A 24,029-nucleotide genomic window follows, 5' to 3' on the forward strand; every position below is an offset into this window, starting at 1 on the left:
AGATGAGATCAGCGTCTTGTTCAGACTTGTTCCTTAATGTCCCAATTGTTTTAACCTTTTTCTTATCGCTTCAAAAGTAGAAATGTCTACATTTTGGCAAGAAGCTATTCCCTAACTTACTGCCGTACTTGATCGATATGCTCTCTCGTCTTTCCCATTTTGCCAGTAAGAATTGGTGTTTGTCTTGCTCGGACTACAATACCCAAGATGCTAAGGGAGTGTTGGAAGAACAGCTAAAAAAGGGAGAACTAAGAAAAATATGTATTTGTCACAGTAGATACCAATATTAAACTATTTTACCAATAATTTTGCCACTACATGATTTCACCAACATCATGCGGCTCTATTAACACGATTTCTCGTTCTGATTTTGTTTTCAGGCAGATCCTGAAGGTCTTATCGGAGTTTCTTGCAGACCATCAAGTAACCATTGTTGGACTCAGAGCCCTGGCGCTTCTGCTCACATCAGGTACATTATGTCTATGTGTAGGAAAGAACTCCTGCATACATACACTGTATAACCAAAATAACCTGCTTACTGACCCAAATATTAGATCAAGTATTTCAATCACTTCCATGATGACAGATGTGTAAATTTCGATGTGTCTGATGCTGTGGTGTAAAACAAGCCTTCCATCAACTCTAAAACAGTGTAAAAGTGGAAAAATCAATTATGCCTCTCTGTCAGTTCTGTGGATGAGTGTAGGCTTAGCAGTTGCCAGGACAACAATAATTTCTTGACTTCACTGTGTTGTGTTTGTTTCAGGATGGATTACATTTGGGCAGTGGTGGGGAATGCTAACTAAAAACATAGTTGTGCTAACCCTAAAGCATTAATCATAAATGTTAGGCATACTCAGATGATTTTCTCTCCTCCCTGGTTTGCTCTGGCCACACTCTTCAGTGTATAAAACATATAATATAGTACAAAATAACTAAAAATGGAATACACATACAGCAAAGCTTAATATTTCCTTGCTAATAACTTCACAAGTCTTAAATAGCTTTTTAGCACTTTAATATCTTTAATATAATATCAGTATAACCTTAAATTCACAAAAATGTAAGCATTGCTCATATTGTATACTTTCTTAACTGTCATCTCCATTTTTATTTTACTTTTATTTATTTTTTTACCAATTACTTTATTTCTATCCCTGAACAAAATAAATTTAGGTCCAATACAGTATAGGTTTTGAAAGTGCCACAACTCCACCCATGTTTATTTTAATATGTCAATTATAACATGTTTAATTAAAATGAATCATGGTCATTGATATAATCAATACAAAAGTGACAAAAAACCCACATAGCCTTTGAGCTTAAGGCATTCAAATGACTTGCAACTGCCTCAGCTTTTAATACACTAGTTATGAAACAATCAGCATTTAAATCAATGAAAAATTGTTAGCTTCCAATACTGAACCTTGTGGAACACCGCCTTATATTATTCTCTTTACCCAGGATTCTGTGCCATACACTCCGAAAGCTGATTTCTAAATAACTTTTGTAATCCTCTTGTTTCGTTTCTCTAGTTTCTCTCTATTTATTCGTGTTTGCCTACAATTTTGGACAGATCCGATTCCTCTGCTGTTGCTGGATGAAGAAGAGGACGTGTTTAGCTTGGTCGTGCTTGCGATGAAGACATTTCCCTCTATCGAGGAAGTTCAACTCCAAGGTTGTATGGCTCTGCAGCTGCTGCTGGACAGAGGTGGGCTGACAACCTTTTCTTGTTTAATGGTGTTAGAAGAGTAAAAACTTGTTCTCATTTAAAAGAAAATAATAAAATCTGGTGGTTCAGTTACATACGTCACATCAAAACCAGTCACAACAGTTCTGTAGCTATGTCCAATGTGGAAATGTTTGGCCGTATTGCACAGTGGATACCAGTAGAAAGCAGTTTTTTGTAAAGTTGGTAGTGGAGGACTGATGTTACTTAGCTGTATATTAGTAATCACAACTTCTTTGTCCTTTTTTTCTCTTTATAGTAAGTGACGACCATCTGGGCGAGTTTGTGGAAAACCTGGACCATGTTGTGGTTCTCTCAGCTCTGCAGAAGTTCTCTGCCAGCCCCAAGCTTCTCACTCAGGCCATGAAGGTGTTACTGCCTTTAGCTCGCACAGGTACGCCGCTAATACGTCCCCTAATGAGACGGAAAATGTCTGACTCTCTGAGTTGTTCTCTGAATTGAAGCATGGGTTACACTGACCTTACAAGAAAGAGGTTTTTATCTCTAAAAGGCTATTCAGCAGCTGTGAGGACATTTTCACTGTAAACCTGTAAAGCTTGTTTGGCTGTCCTGATGTAAATTAGGCTGCATGGTAACATGAATGAAGTTATTCTGCCCCATTGCAGCAAACAGATCTATTTGGAAATTCCCCCAATGGCAAAACCCCCCAAAACAAAACAAACAAAAAAACAGGAGTGAGTCCTGTTAAAGCTGTTTGACATTTATTTGCCAGCTAACTGGTTTAAGCCCTTTCCAAGAAAGTTTATTCTTATTTTTTTACATCAAATACATTTGTGGAAATCACAAACATGTCCAAATTCTGACAGGTCGTAATGTGCTGCTTTAAATTGCAGACTTGTCAAAGTTTATATTTATGGAGTACCCAAAGAGAGAGGGTGTAAAATTACTTCCAGATTTTTATGTTTTGCTTTCGTTTTAATCGCTTCTAAAAGTTTCAAATCGTCAAACTGGTCTTAGCAGCGGATGAAGATATCCTGAATGAACACAAAGTCTAGGTTTCCAAGATTTAGATGAATGATGATTTCATTCGTGTAACAACTTGACTATGTGTGTAAAACTAATCACTACCTTTTGTTAAATAATAAATTAACTATAATTAACCACATGTAAACTCTGAATTAAATCAAATCTATCCACTTTTTTCACTTCCAATACCGATATCTGAGGTCTAGTATCGGCCGATACCGATCCGATACAGAAAAACAGTTGAATTGACTTAAAATGTGTTTTTAAACACAGACATAAATGTACTGAATTATAAATGTATTTGATGACTCTGCACTAAAATACACCAATAGCTTCTCAAGCTTGGTCAAAAACAACTTTAATTAGTTCAGTGTAATTAGGAGTAGAACAGCCAAGGTAAAATAAATGTTAAAAAAACTGAAACTGACAAAAACAGTAAGTTGACTACCTTTGTCAAACATGAAAATATAAACGGCAACAAACCTTCTTTCAGATTGTTCAGAAGGTGTAAACATAATGTAAAATAAATAAAGCATGACATGGCTCAGAGCACAAAACAAAGAATTAGACTGAATAGATCTGCCTTTATAGATCAGGTACACTGTCACGGTACCCGATCTATAATATTTTTAAATATTGGGACCGATGCAGATATTAATATTGCATTGGTGCGTCCCTAAAGCGGAGATGGTTTTTATTTTAATATGTAAAATCACGATGAAATTACTACATTTCTGTTTTTGTTTTTACTGTCTTTGTACATGCCTCATTAGTTTGTGAAGAAATGCTCTCTTAAACATATCAGCTCTGCCTTGCATGACCAAAAGCTCGTGATGAGGTCGACATGCGTTTCTCCTGCAGGCAGTAACGTGGAGGTGTTGATGTCGGGAGGCACTCGGTGTTACACCATCATCATCGCGGCCATGGACGCCTTCCCTGGCGTGGAGGAGCTGCAGGAGACGGCCTGCCTGCTGTTCAGGAGGTTCACATCAGGTCAGAGCTCCAACTCAGGTGATGTTTGTCCTTCTGAACTAATCACCCTCCTACTCCTCCTCAGTAATAGTCTGATTTAATTTCATATTTGTTTGTTAGTGGTGTGCCTCTGTCCAAAAATGGAATATTTTTTATGAGTTTCAATAAAATAACTCATAAAAAAGACACTTGAACTAAGATCAAATCAGATGAACATTTCCAGTTCAGATCACTAAAAGTATTTCTATTTGGTATAGAGTTGTTTTCCTCTAATTTGATTCAAATTCAGAAGTTTGCATAAACTAAGATTACTGTGCCTTTAATCCAGTGATGTCCAAAGTGTACTGGAGATTGACCTGCCAGTACATTTGTCTGATGCAAACATGTTTGTGTTTTGGTGTGTTTTTTTCTTTATTATTATTTTTCTAGGGTAAGATTTCACACATAAAAGAAATGTATAAAAATCCTGTACACTCTTGTAAATTTGTGGGTGGACAGCAAAAACTTTTGACAAAGTCATATAGTTCAAAGGCTACTACACAAAATAATAAGGAAATGTATGAATACCTTTAAAAATCATTAATTTTGAGTTTAGTAAATTAGAAACAATTTTGGTAATCCTAACTGTCCTAAAACAGGAAAGGTTTAATGTGTGAGGAAAAGTACTAATACTTATTTTTATGCAATATGTTTCATCATGTGGCTTCTTCTATGTTAAATATATTATTTTCCTGTCTTATGAGAGAACTCATGCTTCTCTCAGTTAACTACTATCTGAATAAAAGGAAACTAGAGTAAAACAGCTAAGCAATCATTGAGATTCCTTGTCAATAAATAACTGCTCACATATTGACAGATGAAGATAACATTGCTTGTGAAATCAATACACTACTGCTTGAATTTGATCCACTTTGATAAGCTAATGTGTTTTTTAAAGCTGATAAGGTTAAAAGAAGCTTCTGTCTAACTCAGATGTCTTTTTTTTCTCTTCTTTCATTTTCCTGCAGAGAGCTTCTACAACATCCTGGTACGGAACGGCGTCCAGAGAGTCATTGTGAGAGCCTGTCAGAGTTTTCCCAACAACCCTGTCCTGCAAGCTGCAGCTCTGTCCTGCCTGGCTGAACTTAGTGAGCACACACCTTCACAAGTTAGACTTGAGTCAATAACGTCCTGGAAGTTAGTCGACACAACATAGTAGCAAAACGTTACTGAAAATAGTTGAGTTTCCATTGGTGACAGAAATGCACAGTTTGATATTTTGGAAATAACTTTATTTAATGGCAACACGATAATTAAAAAAAAAACTAGATTTTTGGTCAAATGTTTTTGCGCTAGGACAAGTTTTTTTTTTTTTTTTTTTTTGGTTTATTTATTTAGAATTGGTTTATTTCTCAAAACTGTAATGGAAGCACTTTTTTTTATTTGCATCACATAATCATCAACTGGATGTTGCCACTGCTGCAGACCACAGAGAAGATGGCTACAGGAAGTAAAGGATGACGGCGCTGCATGTTTTTAAATTGCTTCACGTGAACAAACTTTCACACGTGTGATTTTAATTGCGATTCTTATTTACTGGAAACACCGCAATTGCAAAGTTGTTGTTTTTTTTTACATCAGCGGAATTTATGATGAAGTTTTGCACACATTTGTAATGGAAACACAGCTGGTGTTCCATACATCTAAACAAGATTATATTTCTTCTGCTTTTTTTTAATGGATGTACTGCATTGTGTTATCTGCTTGCCACACTGCAGCTGCAACCATCGTACAGAACAAAACAGTGGCGGAGGAAGGACTGAAGGAAGAGGAGAGGGGCCCTGAGGAGGTGGAGAACCTGGGGCTGGACTGGATGGAGGACTGCTGCACGGCGCTGGACCTCCATGCAGCCGAGCCGGCTGTTCAGGTCAGTCCTGCAGCTCCTAGCCGCTGGTGCTTTAGAAACTCTTAAAGTCACCATCTAACTCCCTTTTTCCCATCTCAGGAAGCTGCGAGCTGGGCCATTCACAGTCTGTTACTGCATGGAGCCCAAGTTAACCCTTCAGAAGAGGAGCAGGATGACAGGTATGTAGGAGTTTAAAGGGGAAAAAAAGCCTTCTGAATGAGTTAAACACTGTTTCATGGAAGCTGGATGACTGTTTTTCAGGACTCCTGTTCACAGACAGTTAATGGCTACCATGCTGGTTCACTCCTCCTCTTCCAGTGTGTTCATTGCTGCTACCAGCGCCATCGCCATGCTCATTACCAACAACAGTGAGTTTTCAGAAACACATATTTACTGCATATGTGCTGAGGTATGCATCTAGTTGTTGCATACTTACAGTATTCAGTATATATTATTGGGATCAAGTATCAAATTTTAGTAATTACTTAAAAAAACAACAACAAAAAGACCCAAGGGTGACTAACTACAGAGGCATTGAGTCGCATTGAGTCAATGAGTCAAACCATGGAGATATGGCAAAGTGTTGCTGAGTCCATGTTAACAAGAGAGGAGATGGTCAGGGCGTAGAGGTTTGGTTAGTATTGGTGAAATGTTGTGAAGGTCAGATTAAGGACATTAAGCTCTCTCCACTGGCCTTGAGCTAATCTGAAGACTAGCTATAGATTCTGTGATGACCTCAGGGCATTTTTGGTTGCCAGCATCATATCTGGGATCCCATTTTTTTTGGTTACAGTCCATATTTAATGCTCTCAAATGGTACAGTGGTCTCAAACTACAATCCTCAAGGCTCAGTTTCCTGCACCTACTAGATGTCTCTGCTTCAGCAAACATGGCCCCAGTATTAGCTCATGAGCAGAGCTCTGCAGTGCTTGACTACATGCTAGTTAGGGAGTTTCATCATTCAATTCAAATATGTAAGATAAAGGACACACCTCAATGTTTTAGGACTCTGGCCCTCGAGGAATGCAAAATCCCTTCCTGCCACAGAGGAATTTCAGAATGTAGACAGACCAGTAAATTCAGAGATTTGCTTTTAGGCTCAGCTCACCACATCTGCCTCATTTGGTTTTTATTTTCATTCTTTGGCGAAAGACTTCAAAACCATTCACTTCTTCGGCTACTTAAATCGAAACTATCCGCTTTGCTTGCAGGCAAAATGAGCTCCTTGCTGCTGTCTGGTGGCCTCCATGTCAATCTGGTAGAGATGATGAAGAGACATGCAAGCTCAGCAGAAGTTTCCATCAGCGCCTGCAAGTTGTTAAAGCTGCTTTTCCACGGAAGGTTTGGACCAAAAAACATTCAGTTTTTTAGAAATATTACCAAAAGCCAAAGTTTAAAAGGAAATGCATAAAAAAAGCCTTACAATGTTTGAGTAAAGTCATCGTTCTTAGGTGGAAGAGTTCAGGATCAGACTTTGAAATATCAGTGCTTTCTAAAAAAAAATAAATAAATAAATAAAAAGCCATAAAGATGGGTTAGCCTGCTGTTTAAAATTGTTTTTAGTGTTCAGTTATTTTTGAAAGATAGTTTATAAAATGTTATCTTTTACATTGGGGTTTATTATAATATTCCTTATGTAATATTATTATTACTGATTCAGTGTAATATTATTACATAAGGAAAGTTTAAAGTTGACTTGAAATTATACAATTATAAAGTAATGGGATTTGATTTTAAATTGGCATCTATAACTTTGTACGTTTTGATGATGTGATTGGTCAGACATTTTATCTTTGGACTGTTTCCTTGTTGAAGGTCTGTGACTGAAACATTGTGTAACATTTTACAAGATCAAGAGTTTGTGTCTGTCTCCCTTTTTTAAAATAATCAGCTATTATTTAAAATTAAGAAATAGAGCTCATTTCTTTGCTTAGCTAATTTTTTGAAGTAAAAAATATGTTTATTAAACTGACAACCAAAGGGGAGATTCCACTAAAGAGCAATATGAGGTACAACATTTCACTTCCCGTTGGTATAAAAAGTTTTTTCTTAGTTTCAGAACAAAAATAATCTTAACAATTAACAAAACATGAAACGGCCAGGTCAGCGCTCGTCTTAAAATAACAATGTAAAAGTTTCATAGAAAATTTGCTAATACAAACATCCTCAGTGGTAACAGAAACAATCCTAACAAACAAAAAGCAGTCATTCACCAGTGTTTCTCAAAGTGGCTGTTAAATAAAATATTTCTGAATAGAATTAAACAAGTGAACATTTTCTATTTTTTCTTTTCGTTACGTTTTATCTGTACAGTTCGTTAATTGCATTGACATTTATGGAGGTTCGGAATTGTGTGCTGGGTGTAGAGTTTCCATGAGTTCTGGTTGGTTTGTTAGTGAAAACTGTCCTTGTGTTTGTAGGACGGCCAGCCTGGATGAGCTGAACATGGCCATGAGTCAGATCCTCGTCACCATGAAGAGCCACAACTTCCAATCAGAGGTCCAGCTGGCAGCCCTGGAGGCCAGTCTGATCTTCCTCTGCCCAGGTAAGCTGCTGCTCTGCTGGCAGGCTTTTTCACAGCTCAGGTGCTACTTTAAAGATGATCTGATAAGGTAAGACATACTTTATTGTTCCCTAAGGGAAATTCATTACTGTTGGTGGGACAACCACAGCGAAATGTACAAACTCATTACAAAAATACAGGACATATCACAGCGTAGTCAAATTTCAGGAAAATGAGACTAGGCCTGTCACGATAACAAATTTTACTGGATGATGAATTGTCCCAGAAATGATTGTGATAAACGATGATGTTGTTTTGAGACTAATTTTCAAGTAATATATTGATAATGAGATTATAATGCAAGTTTGCTCTCTCAAAGAACTTGAATGAGACAGCTGTACTAAAACATGACAATAAAATTGCACCAACAACTAATTTAACAGCAGCTGTTGCCCGTCCCAACACAACTCTATTGCTGTTGTAATATAAAACAAAGCAATGAAACAATTAAAATTAGATAAAAAGGAGCAAATATCCAAATTACTGAATACTGAAATGACAGCCACTCAATCCATATAAATGGCAATGATTTTTTTTTCATGGCCATGTGTGGAAGGATAGATTGTAAGACACTTTTTTTATGGAGAACACTGTTTTGTTTTCTTGATTTCTACAGTTTTATATATAGCACGTCTTAACTGCAAGTCTGATAGTTGTATTTCATGAAAATGGTCTTAATATAGTCCAAAGACACAACATACACTAAACATGGACCAGGATCAGGTCACTCAGTCTTAAGAGGATATAATTAATGTGTGATATGTCCTGCTCTTGAAAGCTGCTTTATGCTTTCATTTTTCTGCAAACAAGACAAAAGAAGTCTCTGTACATGTTTCTTTTGCTGTAAAAACATCAGAAACATGCTTCTACAGCATGTTCTCTGTTTGGAGGAGGAATGCAAAGCTGATTCAGTGCTGCAGCTTTGTTTTTCTCTGCCTCTGCTTAAGAAAGCCGTCCACAGTGTTGTTTTAATTAGATTAGTCATTGAGCACAGTGAGGTTTTTTTTTCCCTACTTCTGACTTTGTATGTTTTCTTGCCTTTATTTTGTCTGAACTTGTTTCCTTACTGTGTGGGAATTCCCAGACAGGAGTTTAAGGGAGAATGGTTCCTCCATCGCGGATCCTGACATGGCCGACGTGTCGCTGAGAGTCCTGAAGAACCAGTGTGTGGTGGAAGGGGCTCACACACTCTACCTGGAAGCCCTCAACAGGGTGTGCAGCATAATTCTCTCTCAATATTCTCGGAATATTCTCAATATTTTTTTTTTACATTTTTAAATCAATCATTTACTTGGTACTTGGAATAAATATGGATTTCGTTGTGTGTGCATGTGTGTGTAGTTTATCAACAGACCCGCCATACAGCAGTGCGGCCTGAAGGTGCTGTCATCCCTGGCTGATTGCTCAGGTGCAGTGGATCTGATGTGCCAGCAGGGGGCGATAGACACCGTGCTTCATACACTTCATGCGTTCCCAGAGCATCGAGGTATATCATTGCCTTTGACAGAAATCACTCAGAATGAACTAAAACAAACTTTTGTCATGGTTTAAAATGCATTTTAATAGAAAAAAAGTTTTCATTATTAATTTGACACCACAAACCAAGATAAATTGAACTAATTCTATAGTCATGTACAGGTCTGTGAAGGTTTTGATGCACAGTTGGATTTACTCTGGTTTTTGTATTTTTTTGCGAGCAGATTTCTAATTTCTGGTCTTGTATTAGCTAACTAATACTTCTCACTAGTGACTATAAATAACAGTCTATGTTTTTTTTTTTTTTTTTCACCTCATACATAGCTGGAAAATAGTTCTGGCTAATCAAATCTTAGCACTGGAAAGTAGGAGTAAGAGTGATGTTTTAAACTGTGTTTAAACAGAAGTGTTGCTTATTTGCACTGTCGACCTCTAGCTCTTCAGTTTGCTACATGCTAGTTAAATCCAGTGACTAGTCAACAACTAGTCTCTCACTAGTCTCTCTGTTTATGAAGCCTTCCAACATGGAGAGGGTAATCTAAATGAAGCTGTTAAAAGATTAATTCTGATGTTTCCAATTCCTCCCAGAGATACACTATTGGGGTCTAACCCTGCTTAACTACCTCGTGACAAAGAAGAAGCTCTCCAGGATGATTGTACCAGTCCTGGCCTTCGTTGTGGTCGCCTCCCTAAGTCAGTACAAAGAAGATTCTGAGATGGTGCTGAAGGTGAGCCGTTTAGATCAATAGACATCATGTTAATTAGCTGTCTGGTGACTGAAACGCTCAAATAAAATGTACAATAGGTCTTAATGAATTAGGGTTCAATGCAGGAAGGAATCACATTCTATATATTATTGAATATTATCTGACGATTGACATGAGCTGAATGTTAAAGTTTTGCATACATTTGTAATGGAAACGCAGTTACTGAGAGTCTTGGGGAGATGCGGACCAAAAAAGCAAACTTTGGTCCGCCTACAAAACTCGGGCTCGGGTTGGTTGAGGTGAACTCTGATGAGATTCAAATGCATGTGTGAATGGGAATGGAGACCAGACCAAAAGCAGGAAGCAAACTGTGGCACAGGGCATTCTGGGTAAATACAACCAAGACAAACGTACAAGTCTAGCATTAGCGGGAGAAATGGCTCGTGATCTTTTCCCAAAGAGAAATCCTACAACCGCTAAAATCTGACACCACTCCATTTTTGTTTACATTTCGTGAAGAAGGAAGTTGCGCTCACTGTCTTCTTCAGAGGTTTTCATTGTCATTTCCTTCAGTGGCTCAGGGTGCAGCGCCATCACTGGCGAGGAGGGGGAGCAGGTTGCTCAAACGGTTTAGCTTGTTTGACACAGTGCATTGTGGAAGCAAACTGCACCAGCTGAAAATGTAACAAATACTATTATTCTCTTCTGCCGGACTATCTGGTGTGAAAACACCCTCAGTGTTTTAAATGTGGACCTTCCAGTGTTTTCAGGTGGCCCTGCGGATGCTGGACGCCTGCTCGGGGGCAGCAGCTGAACTGCAGAGAGAAGACTTTGACAGGCAGATCTTCCAGCACCTTATAGAGGGGAGGGAGCAGAGCGTCAGCCCAGTAAGTTTATGTTCAGATATGTTTTGAGTGCAGTGTCTTAGGGTTTTTTTTCCACATCTGAGGTATTTAGTACTGCACATTCAAAACAAACTTTGGTTCATTTCACATTTAGTGTGGTTTGTTTGTGTTAAAGCAATCACAGTATTACAGTATTACGTTAGGAGATCATCTACTCCAAACAGTGTCTGTGCGGTTCCAAACAAACTTCAGAGCAGTTTGTTTAGAGTTTGAACGTGAACCAACGTCGATCCAAACTTTAGCAGTATGCATGTACTTCCTCATGAACATTTTACTCAAAGTCTTATCCTTCTCCTTTTTGCTTCTGTGCAGCAGGTTGTTGTGTTTCTTGTAAATCAGGTGAATGCTGCAAGCTTGAACCAAACGCCTTCCCGTAGGCAGTTTGTTTTGTATTGTGAGATGATGTTGTAGAGTAAACCCTCCAATAAACCATCGGCTGGGCATCTTTACCGCGAAGCCATAAAACCCTTCTTCTACCCATGACTGTCTTTTTGTCTGCCACCAGCTGCGGAAAGCCGTGTGTCTGGCTTTGTCCAAGATGTGGAGCGACTCGGAGCTGCACTACAGCATGCTGGAAAAAGCCTGCATGGACGGCAACACACTGATGGCAGAGTGCCTCATCGAGCTGGGCGCCGACATCAACAGGAAGGCAAAAACAGAGTCTCTCATCTATCAGGTTAGCCCCTGAAAATGTTAGCTTAAAACCGTTTTGCTGTAGGTTCAGGTCAGTTTTGATAGATGTGATATGTGGTGATGATGCAGTTTTATGAATTTTTGAGGTGTGTGAGAAAGGAGGTCCTCTGGAGCTGGTGGAGCTCCTGCTGAGCAGAGGCGCTCCGGAGCAGCAGCTCCGCAGGGCTCTGGCTGTGAGCGTGAAGAGGGCCGACGGGCCCATCGTCATCCTGCTGCTCAGCCGGCTCGGTCTGGACTTCAACAACAGCGCCCTCTGTCTGGGAGGCTTCAGACTGGGCAGATTGGACTCCGCTTGGCTGAGCCCCCTGCTGGCCGAACGGGGCAGGACATACAGTCTGCGCTACAGCAGTGAGAAGCATTTGCAGATTCTGTCTTAGTAGTGCTTCCTGTTATCTCACAGCTTTGGAAAATGATTATGTTGTTGAAATTAGCAGCACAGCTTCTACCTGCTTGTTCTGTTGTCACTCTTAAAGGTAAAGGTGTGAGTTTGGCCAGGTACATTCAGTCCCTGCAGAGGTCCAAGAGCGTCAGCGGTTTTTCCAGACCCATGTCAGACCAGTGTCTGACTTCCGGCTACATTTCAGACGAGAGCGATGACTCCAGCTTCAGCGCCGTGTCGATGGATGACAGCTTGTTTATGAATGATGAAATAGAGAGTGATGGTAAATTCTTTCTGCTTCTCCTTTTTGTTTCTCTATATCACATAAAGATAACTTGAGTAAATACAAAAAGCTGTTTTTAAATTATGTTTGTAATTTCTTAAGAAGAAAAAGAAGACCTATCCAGACCAAACTGACAATTCCTGAAAAGTCTTTGCCCCTAAATATATTAACTGGTTGTGGCATTATATTGCTATGAAAGAATATTGGCCAAATCTTTGGAAAATTGTTTTAAACAGACATATTTGAAGGTTTTTAAGAAGTGGCGACCCGAGAAACATTTCGAATGGATGGCCAAACAAAAAACTTTTATATAACATTATTGTATGCATATATATAAACTGTTGCTTATATATATATGTATATAAGCTTCCATTTCACATATATATATAATAAATATTGAAGATATAAATGGGGAAACAGGCTTTTTCTATTTATTTCTGTTTGTCTAATACTAACATTTGTTTGATGATCTGAAATACCTTAGCGCACCAAAGACTAGAAACAAAATGATCCTGTATATGGTACTTGTTCATTTCTCTATTGGGTATGAATGGAAACTGTTTGTGTTGATTTTGCTCAATTCCTTCTTTCTTTTGTTCTTTACTCGGTTTAGGAAGTGATTCAGTGCCAGGGGCTCTGTCTCCAAAGTCAAAGAACAACTCCGTGGAGGAGCTGAGGGGAGACTCCATCAAAAGGAAGCAGGGACGTCACAGGCACTCCAGTGCAGAGGTCGTTTATTCTTTCAGACTCATTACGGTTCAGTTTCCTTGCTTGCTTTACTTTATGCAGCATCGGATTCAGGATGTTCTTTTCCATCTGTTTGATACATATGCAGAGTCCTCAACCTGAAAATGAAAACAATGAATTGATTAATAGAAGATACGTAAGGAGAAACTCTAAGCCAGGTAGGTCTGTCCAAAGGAAAAGAAAGAAAGAAAGAAAAAATATCTTTTCTTGGCTGGAGTATTGAGCCTCTGGCCAAGAGGCACAATACTCTGAATTATTTCTGTGTCTTATTTATTCATTTAATTTGTTTTGTCTGGTTGTTTCATTTGACCAGACAAAAAAACAGAGCTTAAAAAAACAGCATAAAAAGTTATCTGTAATCGTAGCAAATATTAATGTGTAATTTAGGGCTGCAAATAACGATTATTTTAATAATTGGATTATTCTATCAATTATTCTGATGATTAATCGATTAATTGGAAACGGAAATTGACACTCTGCAGATTTTTCAATTAACCACTTGAGTATGTTTTATGCTATATTAAAACACACTAAGTAAATAATGCAACTATTTTTTAAAATAAGAAAGTGAATATTTTATTGCAAAAGCTACAATAACAACGCATGCCTTTACTGAATTTGAACTCCAATATGTATGCATATATCTTGGAATAATTACTTAATTACTGCTCTGAATATGTTGGGGTTTTTTCTATCAAATTATATATATTTTTTAGTTAACGATTAATCGATTACTAAATTAGTTGACGATTATCTCAACAATTGATTAATCACAATCAATCATTTCAGCCCCAGTGTAATTGTGTTCTGGTTCGTCGTCCTCAGTGCTGGGCTCTGGTGAGAACTCCGCTGCTCTTTTCAAAGAAAAGGAGAGGATCCGCCTGCTGGACCTGTCAGGGAACGAGCTGGACTCCCTGTCCTGTTTCCTTGACGATGCTGTTGTCCAGCAGCAGCTGTGGCACATCCATCGCCTGGACCTGAGCAGCAACGTTCTGCTGGAGTTCCCCTCTGCCATCTGCCAGGTAACACACTTCAGCCAAATATGATAATTAGGTTGTATAACAGAGGAGAGTTTGACTCTTGGCTTTTGTTTCTTGTTTTGGTTTTTGTTTTGGTGCAGAGTTTGAAGAGTCTGACCCGTCTGGACTTGCAGGGTAACCAACTTCGGTCGTTGCCAGACGACCTGCTGGCTCTGCCCTCACTGAGCACACTCAACGTTTCCCGTAACTGCATCGGCCCCATGCTGACCTTCAACCCCGCTGTCACCTGCCTCTCACTGAGGCAGCTCAATCTGTCATTCAATAAAATCACCACATTCCCCTACGAACTGGGCCGGATCATGGGAAAGCTGGAGGAGCTGTTTATGGACGGGTGAGCTGTCTGGCAAACCGGTCATTTTATAGAGTTCAAAATCAAAATACTTATTATATTTCAAACTTTTAGTAAGGTGGGGTCAGATTTCTTTTTACCATCACTTTATGGAGTTTCAAGTTTTAAATTTCTTCAAAAGGACAAAAATGTTTTATCCATAAATGTTTTCCATATTTGGTATTGATTTTATTTGTTTAACTCTGTTTTAACATTTTAACACAGTTTTCAATTAATTTAGTCAGTTTGTTTTTATGATTTGTTTTATATTACTTGTTACTGATGTTCAGTACTTTGTTTCAGCTGTAGCGGTGTTACAAATAAAGTTGATGATGCTGATATTTTATTAAACTTTTCCTTTTGCGCTTTTGGCAAAACATAACTTAAGTACAGTTATTGTGGACAAACATCATTTCTGTCTTTTTTTTTGGCCCAAAATGATTTTGGCAAAAAAAAAAAAAACCCACTTTTGGCTATTAATTTAGGAAGGTGGTTATATGAAAAATTGCTGCCTGGAAACATGCTTTTCTTTCCTTTGGTCTTCCAGTAACGGTTTAACTGAGCTGTGCTCGGCTCTCTACCTCCCGGAAGTCAAGCTGCTGGATGTGAGCAAGAATAACGTGGAGAATATTTCTCCTGACTTTCTGACCAGCTGCCCTAAACTGGAAACTTTGAATGCTTCAAACAACAAAATAAGTAAGCACTAATGTGAGATGGATATTTGTTTTTGCACAGTCAAGAATGACTGATACTTTCTGATAACATAGACAGACACTGACCTGATTCAAGCAGAAACTATGTGAAGGTGGAAGGTGCAATCAACAATCAAGAGCAGGGTGAAGACATCTGCAGATGCTTAGTTATGTCATCAGTATGTTTTATTCAGTTAGCTATTTAAGTGGGAACGTGATCTGTAGAAATTCAGAGGAAGTTGTATTTCTACAGGAAACCTTTCCAAGTTGGCAGAACCTTTAAAGTGAGGAACTACTACTGACATTAAGCTAAAAAGTTAATTGCGCTAACCCCAAAGCACTAATCGTAAACATTAGTTTGGCTAACGCTAAAGCAGTACACCAACAAGGTATTTAGTAGAAGCTAATGCTAAAAAGCTAACTTCAATTCAAATTATATATGCCCTTGAAAGACTACAACCCTTGAGCACCAATTTTTATTTTCAGTCATCATAATTTGCATGTTCTGTTTATTTAAATATTGTTCTCTACTGTCTGTGTTTTTGCCCTTGTATGTTTCTTGTTTGAAATAATTATTTGGAAAAATAGAGAGGAGAGGAAACGGGATTGATGTGTAAAAAGTCTTCACTCATTTCAAAATAAGAGCATGAATGTAAATGACTAACTACTTGAAGAATCTTTTTAAGTCGACAATCAGCTTCAACACAGATGCCAAACTTTAGTCAAGACATTTTCTGACAAGTGAAGATCATTTTTCTGGGTCTGGGTTTAAATCCCTTAGTTATTCAGTTGCATTCACTTTACATTCATATTATTCAATCTAAATAAATCAATGTTACCTATGCCTGTCCAGGTTCCCTTTCCCAGCTGCCAACCAAGGTCACAACGTTGAAACTGGCTAACAACAAGTTCACTCACGTTCCTGAGGCCATACTGAATCTACCAAAGTACGTCCTGAAAAATAAAACGACGCCTTTTCGTGTCTCGTAGTCAGATGAGCAGATTCCGCAGTACGTAAGGCCTCATTCTCTCTGTCCAGCTTACGCTCAGTGGACATGAGGACCAACAGCATCGACGTTCTACCTGGTCCGGGCTGCTGGGTGTCCCGTAACATCCGAGAGCTGATGTTCAGTCAGAACGGCATCAAAGGTTTGGATCTGAGTGGGCCGATCTCCAGATGGTCCAGACTGGAGAAGCTCCATCTGAGTGACAACAAGCTTAAAGAGGTGAAGCTGCAGAAATGAAGAATGTTTGTGGCAGGAGAACATCGTTTAAACACCGTTGTGTTGCTTCCTTGCAGATCCCGCCGCAGATCGGCATGTTGGAAGGCCTGAACTCTCTGGATGTGAGTCGGAACACCAGACTGAAGTCGTTCCCGGATGAAATGGGAAAGCTGGGCAGACTGTGGGACCTGCCTCTGGACGGCCTTCGACTGGACCTGGATCTGAAACTTATAGGCAACAAGACCAAAGACATAGTCAGGTCAGCAGCGTTCTTATTTTTAAATATAAACTTACACCAGTTGTGTCCATGGTTGGTCCTCGATGACCGGCATCCTGCATGTTTCAGTTCTCTCCCTGGTTTAGCACACCTGGATCAATTGATGGCTCATTAGAATATTTAAGAAGAGCATCGACATGCTGAGGAGGTTGTTACTACCACCAGGGAGAGAACTGAAACATGCAGGGTGATGCCAACCTTGGAGGACCCACTTTGGGCACCGCTGACTTGTACTGCAAAAGCGCAAAATCTTACAAAGTGTCTTTGGTCCAGTTTTTAGTGCAAATATCTGAGTTCATTTGAAATAAGACTAAACTAACTTGCAAGTACATTTTCAGCAAGATATAGGAACTTGTTTTAAGAAAATAATTCCTTAATATTGATGAGAAGTACTAGTTATAAGTGAATTAATCTGCTAGTGGGAGAAGCCAGCTGTGTGAGGCAGAAGCTTGGAAACTGCAGCTGCAAGGAGGCGGAACGAACTCCATGTTTGGTTTTGATGAGGGACTAATTTTATAACGTGATGTAAAGCTCAAAAATGTTGATTTCACATAATATTGCCACTTTAAAACAAGCCGTTATGCTGAAAAGTTAATTATAAGTTAGTTTTGTCTTATTTGAAGAGTACAAAGATATTTGCACCTTGTACTAAGTCACTCTCAGAAAGTCAAGTAGTCTGTCCTGTTTCCCAGGTTCCTGCAGCAGCGCCTGAAGAAGGCAGTGCCGTACCACCGCATGAAGCTCATCGTGGTGGGGACCACCAGCTGCGGGAAGACCACCCTCGTCAGGCAGCTGATGAAGATGAAGCGGCCCCAGCCGAACTCAAAGCAGAGCGCTGTGGATGTTTTCGACTGGACCGTCAAGGAACGGGACAAGAAAATGTTGCTGAACGTCTGGGACTTCTCAGGTTGGCTCACATCGCAAATGTGACTCGAGAAATATGTGTGGGCAAAAAACGGTGGAAGTGCTGCTTGTCTAACAAGTTGGATGGGGGAAAAAAAACATATAAAGGTGCAGTAACCTGAATCCGATATGTTTTTGAAAATGGATCAAAAATCGAGTGAAACAGTTAGTCTTCTTGGGAATATAACATGAAACTAATAATGAAACTAACTTAAAGTACAGTTCAGCTGTCCTGGAAGGATTTTTGTGACATTTGCTCATTTGCATCATCCAGCTGACACCATAGTTTGCAGAGAAGTTACAAAAAAAAATCACATATTAAGATATGACAGGAATACCGAAGAAACTTCTGCTGTTTCTGTACTCTTGTCTTCTTTTCAATGTCTGGGCTAAGAAGAAGAGTCAAAGACAGAATCCTTTTCTTCCTTAAAAAGCCTGTGGTATAGTAAAAACTTGTTGGAAAACATCTTGTGGTGTAATCAAAGCAAGCTAATATTTTTTTAGCTGCACAAAAAACAAACTGAAAACAACATGTTGGTGCTGTGGTGCCATCAAGCCGTGGGATTGCTTTGACATCAGATGGAATTGAGTATTTTGTTAAGGTGAATGAAATCAGTCAGTTCTGACCCCAAATCTCCACTTTCAGATTAAACAGAGTTTTAGTTTGTTAGGGTCACATGGAGCCTGAGAACTCACTTAAAGTCAAGAATGAAATAATTCACCTCTGCAAAACCGAATGGACAATGTTCCCAAGTAAAACTATGGGAAGGTGACTCTTACCAAAGACAGAATGATTAAACTGAATCAAAGTCCTTTAAAATATGTTAGCGTAAGGGTGTGCACATTTATGCAAGCAGGCTATTACACCTTTTTCAGCCACATTAAAAGGTTTATTTGTGGGTTCATGTTTTCATTTCACAAAAACTTGCCATTTTACCACAAGTAAAAGGCTTTTAGAAGCACATCAGTTCTAATCTTGTTTGCTCCACAGGTGGAGAGGAGCTCACTGGCTCTCACCCTCTTTTCCTCACATCCAGAGCGCTCTATCTGGTCGTCTACGACTTCAGTAAGGGACCCAGTCAGGTGGACGCTCTTAAGCCCTGGCTCTTTAACATTAAAGTGAGCCACACACTAAACGCACAACGCATTTAATTTTATCACGGTTTCCCCAACACATTCATTTGTTTTGTGTTTTTTCCTCAGGCAGTGGCTCCGCTGTCTCCAGTCATCCTTGTTGGAACCCACACCGATGTGAGCGAGGAGCCGCAGATCCAGTCGTGCCTGAGTAAAATCAGAGAGGAGCTGCTGAACCATCAGGGCTTCCCGGCCATCAGAGACTGTCACATGGTCTCGCTCTGCGAGGACTCGGACTCCATCGCCAAACTCCGCAAGGCGGTCATCAGAGAGGTCACCAACTTCAAGGTAAACGCAAAGAAACCTGAAACCAGGCATCTGAGCAGCCACCCCACTACTTACATTATGTAAAATCAACTTTTTTGAGCTGTACATCAATAAATATGAAATTAAATTATATCACACTTGTTTAACACATTATTTTTTAAGTTGTATTGACTCTAGTGACCTTTATTTGAGAGATCAGACAGGAAAGTGATTAATGAGAGAGGGGGAAGACATGCGGCGAAGGTCACCAGGTTGGGATTCGAACCTGTGACGTTCATGTTGAGGACTAAGGCCTCAATACGTGAGTTTTGCTTTACCCCATGCCACCTCAGCTCCCCGTATAGCAATTTTAATAGTTTTTATAATGTTATTCCCTCATCAAAAACATATCTGGAGTGTTGCTTTGATTCTTTCATGCATGTTTGAAAACTCCTTTAATCTCTCATGGCAACCACTCAGCTGCGCAAAACACCTGGATGGACCTAGCCCCGCCTTCAAGGACAAAGCTCCTCCTCTAGCTACAGTTTCCAAGCTTTCACCTCACAGACTGACAAAGTCAGAGCACAAAGTCAAATTTCTTTAGTCATATTTGATATATAGCATTTTTATAGCAACTGAAGGCAACATAATTAATTGATTGTGCAATAAAATGGCACTCCATGCCTGGAAAACACATAACACTGCCCCTTTAACACACACCTCATCTGTTTGTCCAGATTCAAGGCCAGCCGGTTATGGGTCAGTTGGTGCCAGACTGCTACGTGGAGCTGGAGCGCAGAATTCTCCAAGAGAGGAACAGAGTCCCGCCAGAGTTTCCCGTCCTCAGGTACGACAAGCTTCTGCAGCTTATCCAGGAGAGTCAGCTGCAGCTGGAGGAAGCCGAACTCCCCCACGCCATCCATTTCCTCAGTGAAGTGGGTCAGTTAAGAACTGGACTTTATTTCTGACACTAACACTAGTTTCCAACATATAATGACAATGTCTAAAATCTGTTTAAAATCTATGTTCCTGCTGAGGTAAAATCAGTTTTTGTACAGCAATATTTTGTGCTTTAAAGAAATATAAACCCTCACTCTAACAGCTTGTAATTTATTTTTCATTTAAGGAATTTTATTACATTTTGACGACCCTGCTCTCCAACTTCAAGAACTTTACTTTATCTACCCACAGTGGTTGTGTAACATTCTGTCTCAGGTAAGCATGTGAAGTACATAATTTGTCCCCCTCAGTACATTATAAAACTGAAATCATCTTTTATCAACATGGGGGCACACAGTATTATGTGGAATAAGGTGTATATATAGATTGTGATTAATTCACATTTTACTCAATATTATTATTTTTAATCAGTACAGTCATTTTTTGTCACATAAAATCTAAAGCAAATGTGAGCATCAACTGCATAACTGCAGACTAAATATAATATTGGCATACAAAGTGAATTCAGGGAATTCAAGGATATTGCATCTAAGCAGTTCTTTGTAATTGAAATACTGATATTGTATTGATATTGCAATGGCAAATTTTGATCTATTTTGTGGCTTTGTTAGATTTGGGCAGTGTCAGGTCCAAATCTACCAGATTTTGTTGTGCTAGCCCTAATGCACTAATCATAAACATTAGTTTGTTGGCACTAAAATACTATGACAACATGGTAGTTAGCAGAAAAATTAATTTAGGGGAAGCTAAGTGTGCTAAACATTATCAAAGTTTGCCAAAAATACTAAAGCGCTGAACTTAAAATTATTAGCGGATTAGCAGACGAGTTCCTACCAGTGGAATTGGTGTTCCAAACCTCGGGCCTTTTCTGTTTATTTTTATACATGAATTACTTCACCATAGTTCTATTTTCAGGAAAGTTCTATTTTACCATTCAGTGTTTATATGCAAACAAAGCTTTTCCCTAGAGCTCAGTTCATTCACCAATGAGAAAAATAAACTGAACTTAAAGTCTTCAGCTTCATTGACATTTTCATAGTCATCCCTCTCCTCAGGCTGAAAATCTGTGTCCTACGTAATAAAATCTTTGAGTTTGTGCTTAAGTCGTATCTAAACACTCTTAGCAATGTATGTGAAAACTGTGGGACACATGCCGTGTCTGTCCGCTGTGCAGAAACTGACCTTGAAGAGCTGTGGCCTCTTGGAGCAACCAAAGGGAGTGGTCCAGCGTTCTGTTGTGGAAAGGTTTCTGTTGGAGACCAAATGTTTCCCCAAGAGCCACATGCTCCAGTTTTTCAAACTTTTGGAGAAGTTCCAGATTGCCCTTCCTTTTGGTGAGGACCAGCTACTGGTACCCAGCAGGTATGTTAAGATTTCTTCATGTGGAAATACATCCATGTAGCGCTGCCAAGTTTGTGATGTTCTCTGATTCGTTCTGTTTTAAACAGTTTGTCCAAACACAGACCAGTTATAGAGCTACCTCACTGTGAGAACTCTGAGATGATTGTGCGTCTGTATGAAATGCCCTACTTCCCCATGGACTTCTGGTCTAGGCAGATCAGTCGCCTGTTAGAGGTCTCCTCGTATTTGCTCTGTGGAAGAGGTAAATCCAACAATGGCTGCTAGCATCAGTGCTGCTCACTGCATTTTGTCTGAATGTTGGAATATAATGCTCCCCCATCTTTGTAATATACATTTAACGTTGTAAGACAAACAATTTGATCATCACATATGGTAAGCCTGGTTGCCAGTGTTCAGTCCTGTACTGTACAGATGCTTTACTCACCTTCGGATGTTGGATGCTTGAAACTGAAAGTAAAAAATAGTCTAATATTGATCTGAGCTCCTGAGGGCACTGTATGAACATTGACATTTATTTCCTGGATGGTCAGTTGACCTTTTAAAATAAAAGAATAAAGTAAGCGACACAAGAACATTAAAAATAGTAACGTACCTGGGAATGACAGCAGAACACTGTGAATTCCATACTATGGATTCCAGTTGACGCCCCGTTCACGACAGAAGTGACACAAATACAGGTTCTGATGTTCCTCAAATTCCACTTCAATTCCTTTAGTATTCCTTTAGCGTAAAAATGTCAAATGTTGGGAATCAGCAATAGCAGCTTAACAAATTTCCAGGAAAGACAGACAGTGGATATTAACTTTGTCACTTTTTTTTCTCTCTCTCTCCAGAAAAGGTGCTTCGACCCAACCGTATTTACTGGAGGCGAGGTATTTACCTGAACTGGTCCCCTGACGCGTACTGTCTGATGGAGGCTGCTTCAGAGGAACAGAGTCCCTCCAGCTTTGTGAGGATAACCGTTCCCTCGTCTCAAAAAGGTACCAAAGGGTGCAAACTGTATGGTCTCAAACATGATAAAACAATTGTAAATCCAGATGGTTATTTGCATCAGCAATTTATTCCATTTGATGCCTCTTACTTTTTATTTTTATGGACTGTTTATAAAAATAATCCAAATAATTCCATCCCTGATAGCATTACTTTCTGTTTTCCCCATTTTCTCCTTCTGTCCAGGCCGAGGATTACTGGGCCAAGTGGTGGACCATGTTGACTCCGTACTGGAGGAATGGTTTTCTGGTCTGCTCAACACCGACGTGCATGGCAATGGAGGAGCTTTGCTAAAGAAGTGGGCTCTCTACAGTTTTGAAGATGGCCAGGAGTGGAGCAAGATTCTACTAGAAGACCTTTGTAACCATTTTGATGAAGGTACATCCCTTTAATTCCCAACAGTAAATTCAGCACCTATGCTGATGACATCGTCTTCTTTTTGGTTTTTCTCTTCTGATGATATTTGGTTGCCAAATATGAGTTGACTTCCTAAAAGTGATTCTAAAACTCCCAGTGCATAGTCCCAGCATTACTCAAACTAAAAAATAAACCCAATGACCGTGTTGATTCTAGATTTCTTGATGGTGAACCCAGTGAATCCGCGCTGCAAGCTTCCGATCTCTCAGATCGCCCCGGACCTGGTGCTGAGTGACCAGCCTGCAGGGATTTCACTGGATGGCGAGGAATTGGAAATAGACCTCTCCAAAGAACATAGACTAGGTACAGCTTTTTGTTTTTTTTTGTAAAATAAGTCTCCTGAAATCGTTTGTCCTATAACAACTTAATATATGTAAATCTTATATTCTAAAGGGGACGGAGGTTTTGGAACAGTTTATCGAGGAATTTATAAAAACGAAGAAGTTGCTGTGAAGGTTTTCAACAAGCATGCTTCTGATCTTTACGTCCACAGACTCCTCAGACAGGTACTGCTGGAAGGGTTCTGCCGCAGCCATGGATGTTGTTGGGTTTTAGACATTTGTAGAAGTCGATGATTGGCTGTTTTATTTGGGGGTGGGGTGGGGGATTTGTTATAAAAACTGTTTCATAAAAGTAGGAAGAAAAAAACCCATTTTCTTTCACAGATAAAACCCATTTGCTGTTTTTTCCAGGAACTGGCTGTCCTGGGTCGTCTCCGACACCCCAGCCTGGTGAGCCTGCTGGCCGCCAGCTCCGCTCCTCCGGTCCTGGTGATGGAGCTCGCTCACAGAGGCTCTCTGGACTCCCTCTTTAACCATGAAAATGGCAGCCTGAACAAGAAGCTGCAGCACAGGATCGCCCTGCATGTGGCAGATGGGCTAAGGTAGAGAGTTAGAAAAAAACTGGAATATGAGGACCAGCTTCTGCAGTCTGGATTTGAAGTTTCCCTAATCATATTAAAAATTACAGAGTTAAAGTGGAAGTGAAGGTGTTCAGTTTCCAAAATTCAGGACGTTGTATAAAATCGAACATGTACATTTTTTGATTTGGTTAATTTTAGGGTACACTGATAAATCAGCCCCGATTTCCTTAATTTTGGGACAGTGGCGATCGACCGATATTTGCATGTGA

The 24,029-nt window shown here is 39.5% G+C and overlaps 1 protein-coding gene across 3 annotated transcripts in view; it reads left to right on the forward strand.

The window, feature by feature from the left end:
* lrrk2 (leucine-rich repeat kinase 2) overlaps window positions 1-24,029 on the forward strand; it is a 36,816-nt gene that overhangs the window by 4,575 nt on the left and 8,212 nt on the right. For 2 of the 3 annotated variants that reach the window (XM_088006567.1, XM_088006568.1), the window contains exons 4-40: window positions 381-469; window positions 1,577-1,711; window positions 1,989-2,123; window positions 3,578-3,727; window positions 4,696-4,815; window positions 5,446-5,594; window positions 5,673-5,752; window positions 5,835-5,941; window positions 6,785-6,914; window positions 7,994-8,118; window positions 9,221-9,348; window positions 9,478-9,622; window positions 10,201-10,340; window positions 11,081-11,206; window positions 11,730-11,900; window positions 12,004-12,265; window positions 12,391-12,579; window positions 13,193-13,308; window positions 13,415-13,484; window positions 14,152-14,348; window positions 14,447-14,697; window positions 15,242-15,390; window positions 16,240-16,333; window positions 16,426-16,612; window positions 16,687-16,868; window positions 17,579-17,793; window positions 18,781-18,908; window positions 18,993-19,211; window positions 19,907-20,108; window positions 20,296-20,384; window positions 21,304-21,491; window positions 21,578-21,732; window positions 22,325-22,471; window positions 22,668-22,859; window positions 23,055-23,201; window positions 23,292-23,404; window positions 23,591-23,781. In XM_088006567.1, the coding sequence (XP_087862693.1) occupies window positions 381-469; window positions 1,577-1,711; window positions 1,989-2,123; window positions 3,578-3,727; window positions 4,696-4,815; window positions 5,446-5,594; window positions 5,673-5,752; window positions 5,835-5,941; window positions 6,785-6,914; window positions 7,994-8,118; window positions 9,221-9,348; window positions 9,478-9,622; window positions 10,201-10,340; window positions 11,081-11,206; window positions 11,730-11,900; window positions 12,004-12,265; window positions 12,391-12,579; window positions 13,193-13,308; window positions 13,415-13,484; window positions 14,152-14,348; window positions 14,447-14,697; window positions 15,242-15,390; window positions 16,240-16,333; window positions 16,426-16,612; window positions 16,687-16,868; window positions 17,579-17,793; window positions 18,781-18,908; window positions 18,993-19,211; window positions 19,907-20,108; window positions 20,296-20,384; window positions 21,304-21,491; window positions 21,578-21,732; window positions 22,325-22,471; window positions 22,668-22,859; window positions 23,055-23,201; window positions 23,292-23,404; window positions 23,591-23,781 (5,613 nt within the window). The remainder of the gene's footprint in view (window positions 1-380; window positions 470-1,576; window positions 1,712-1,988; window positions 2,124-3,577; window positions 3,728-4,695; window positions 4,816-5,445; window positions 5,595-5,672; window positions 5,753-5,834; window positions 5,942-6,784; window positions 6,915-7,993; window positions 8,119-9,220; window positions 9,349-9,477; window positions 9,623-10,200; window positions 10,341-11,080; window positions 11,207-11,729; window positions 11,901-12,003; window positions 12,266-12,390; window positions 12,580-13,192; window positions 13,309-13,414; window positions 13,485-14,151; window positions 14,349-14,446; window positions 14,698-15,241; window positions 15,391-16,239; window positions 16,334-16,425; window positions 16,613-16,686; window positions 16,869-17,578; window positions 17,794-18,780; window positions 18,909-18,992; window positions 19,212-19,906; window positions 20,109-20,295; window positions 20,385-21,303; window positions 21,492-21,577; window positions 21,733-22,324; window positions 22,472-22,667; window positions 22,860-23,054; window positions 23,202-23,291; window positions 23,405-23,590; window positions 23,782-24,029) is intronic. The other variant, XM_015008619.2, reaches the window with a different exon arrangement.

The sequence above is a fragment of the Poecilia mexicana genome, unplaced genomic scaffold (genome assembly GCF_051168715.1).
Source record: "Poecilia mexicana isolate PSO_F unplaced genomic scaffold, ASM5116871v1 scaffold_6, whole genome shotgun sequence".
NCBI classification, from domain to species: domain Eukaryota; kingdom Metazoa; phylum Chordata; class Actinopteri; order Cyprinodontiformes; family Poeciliidae; genus Poecilia; species Poecilia mexicana.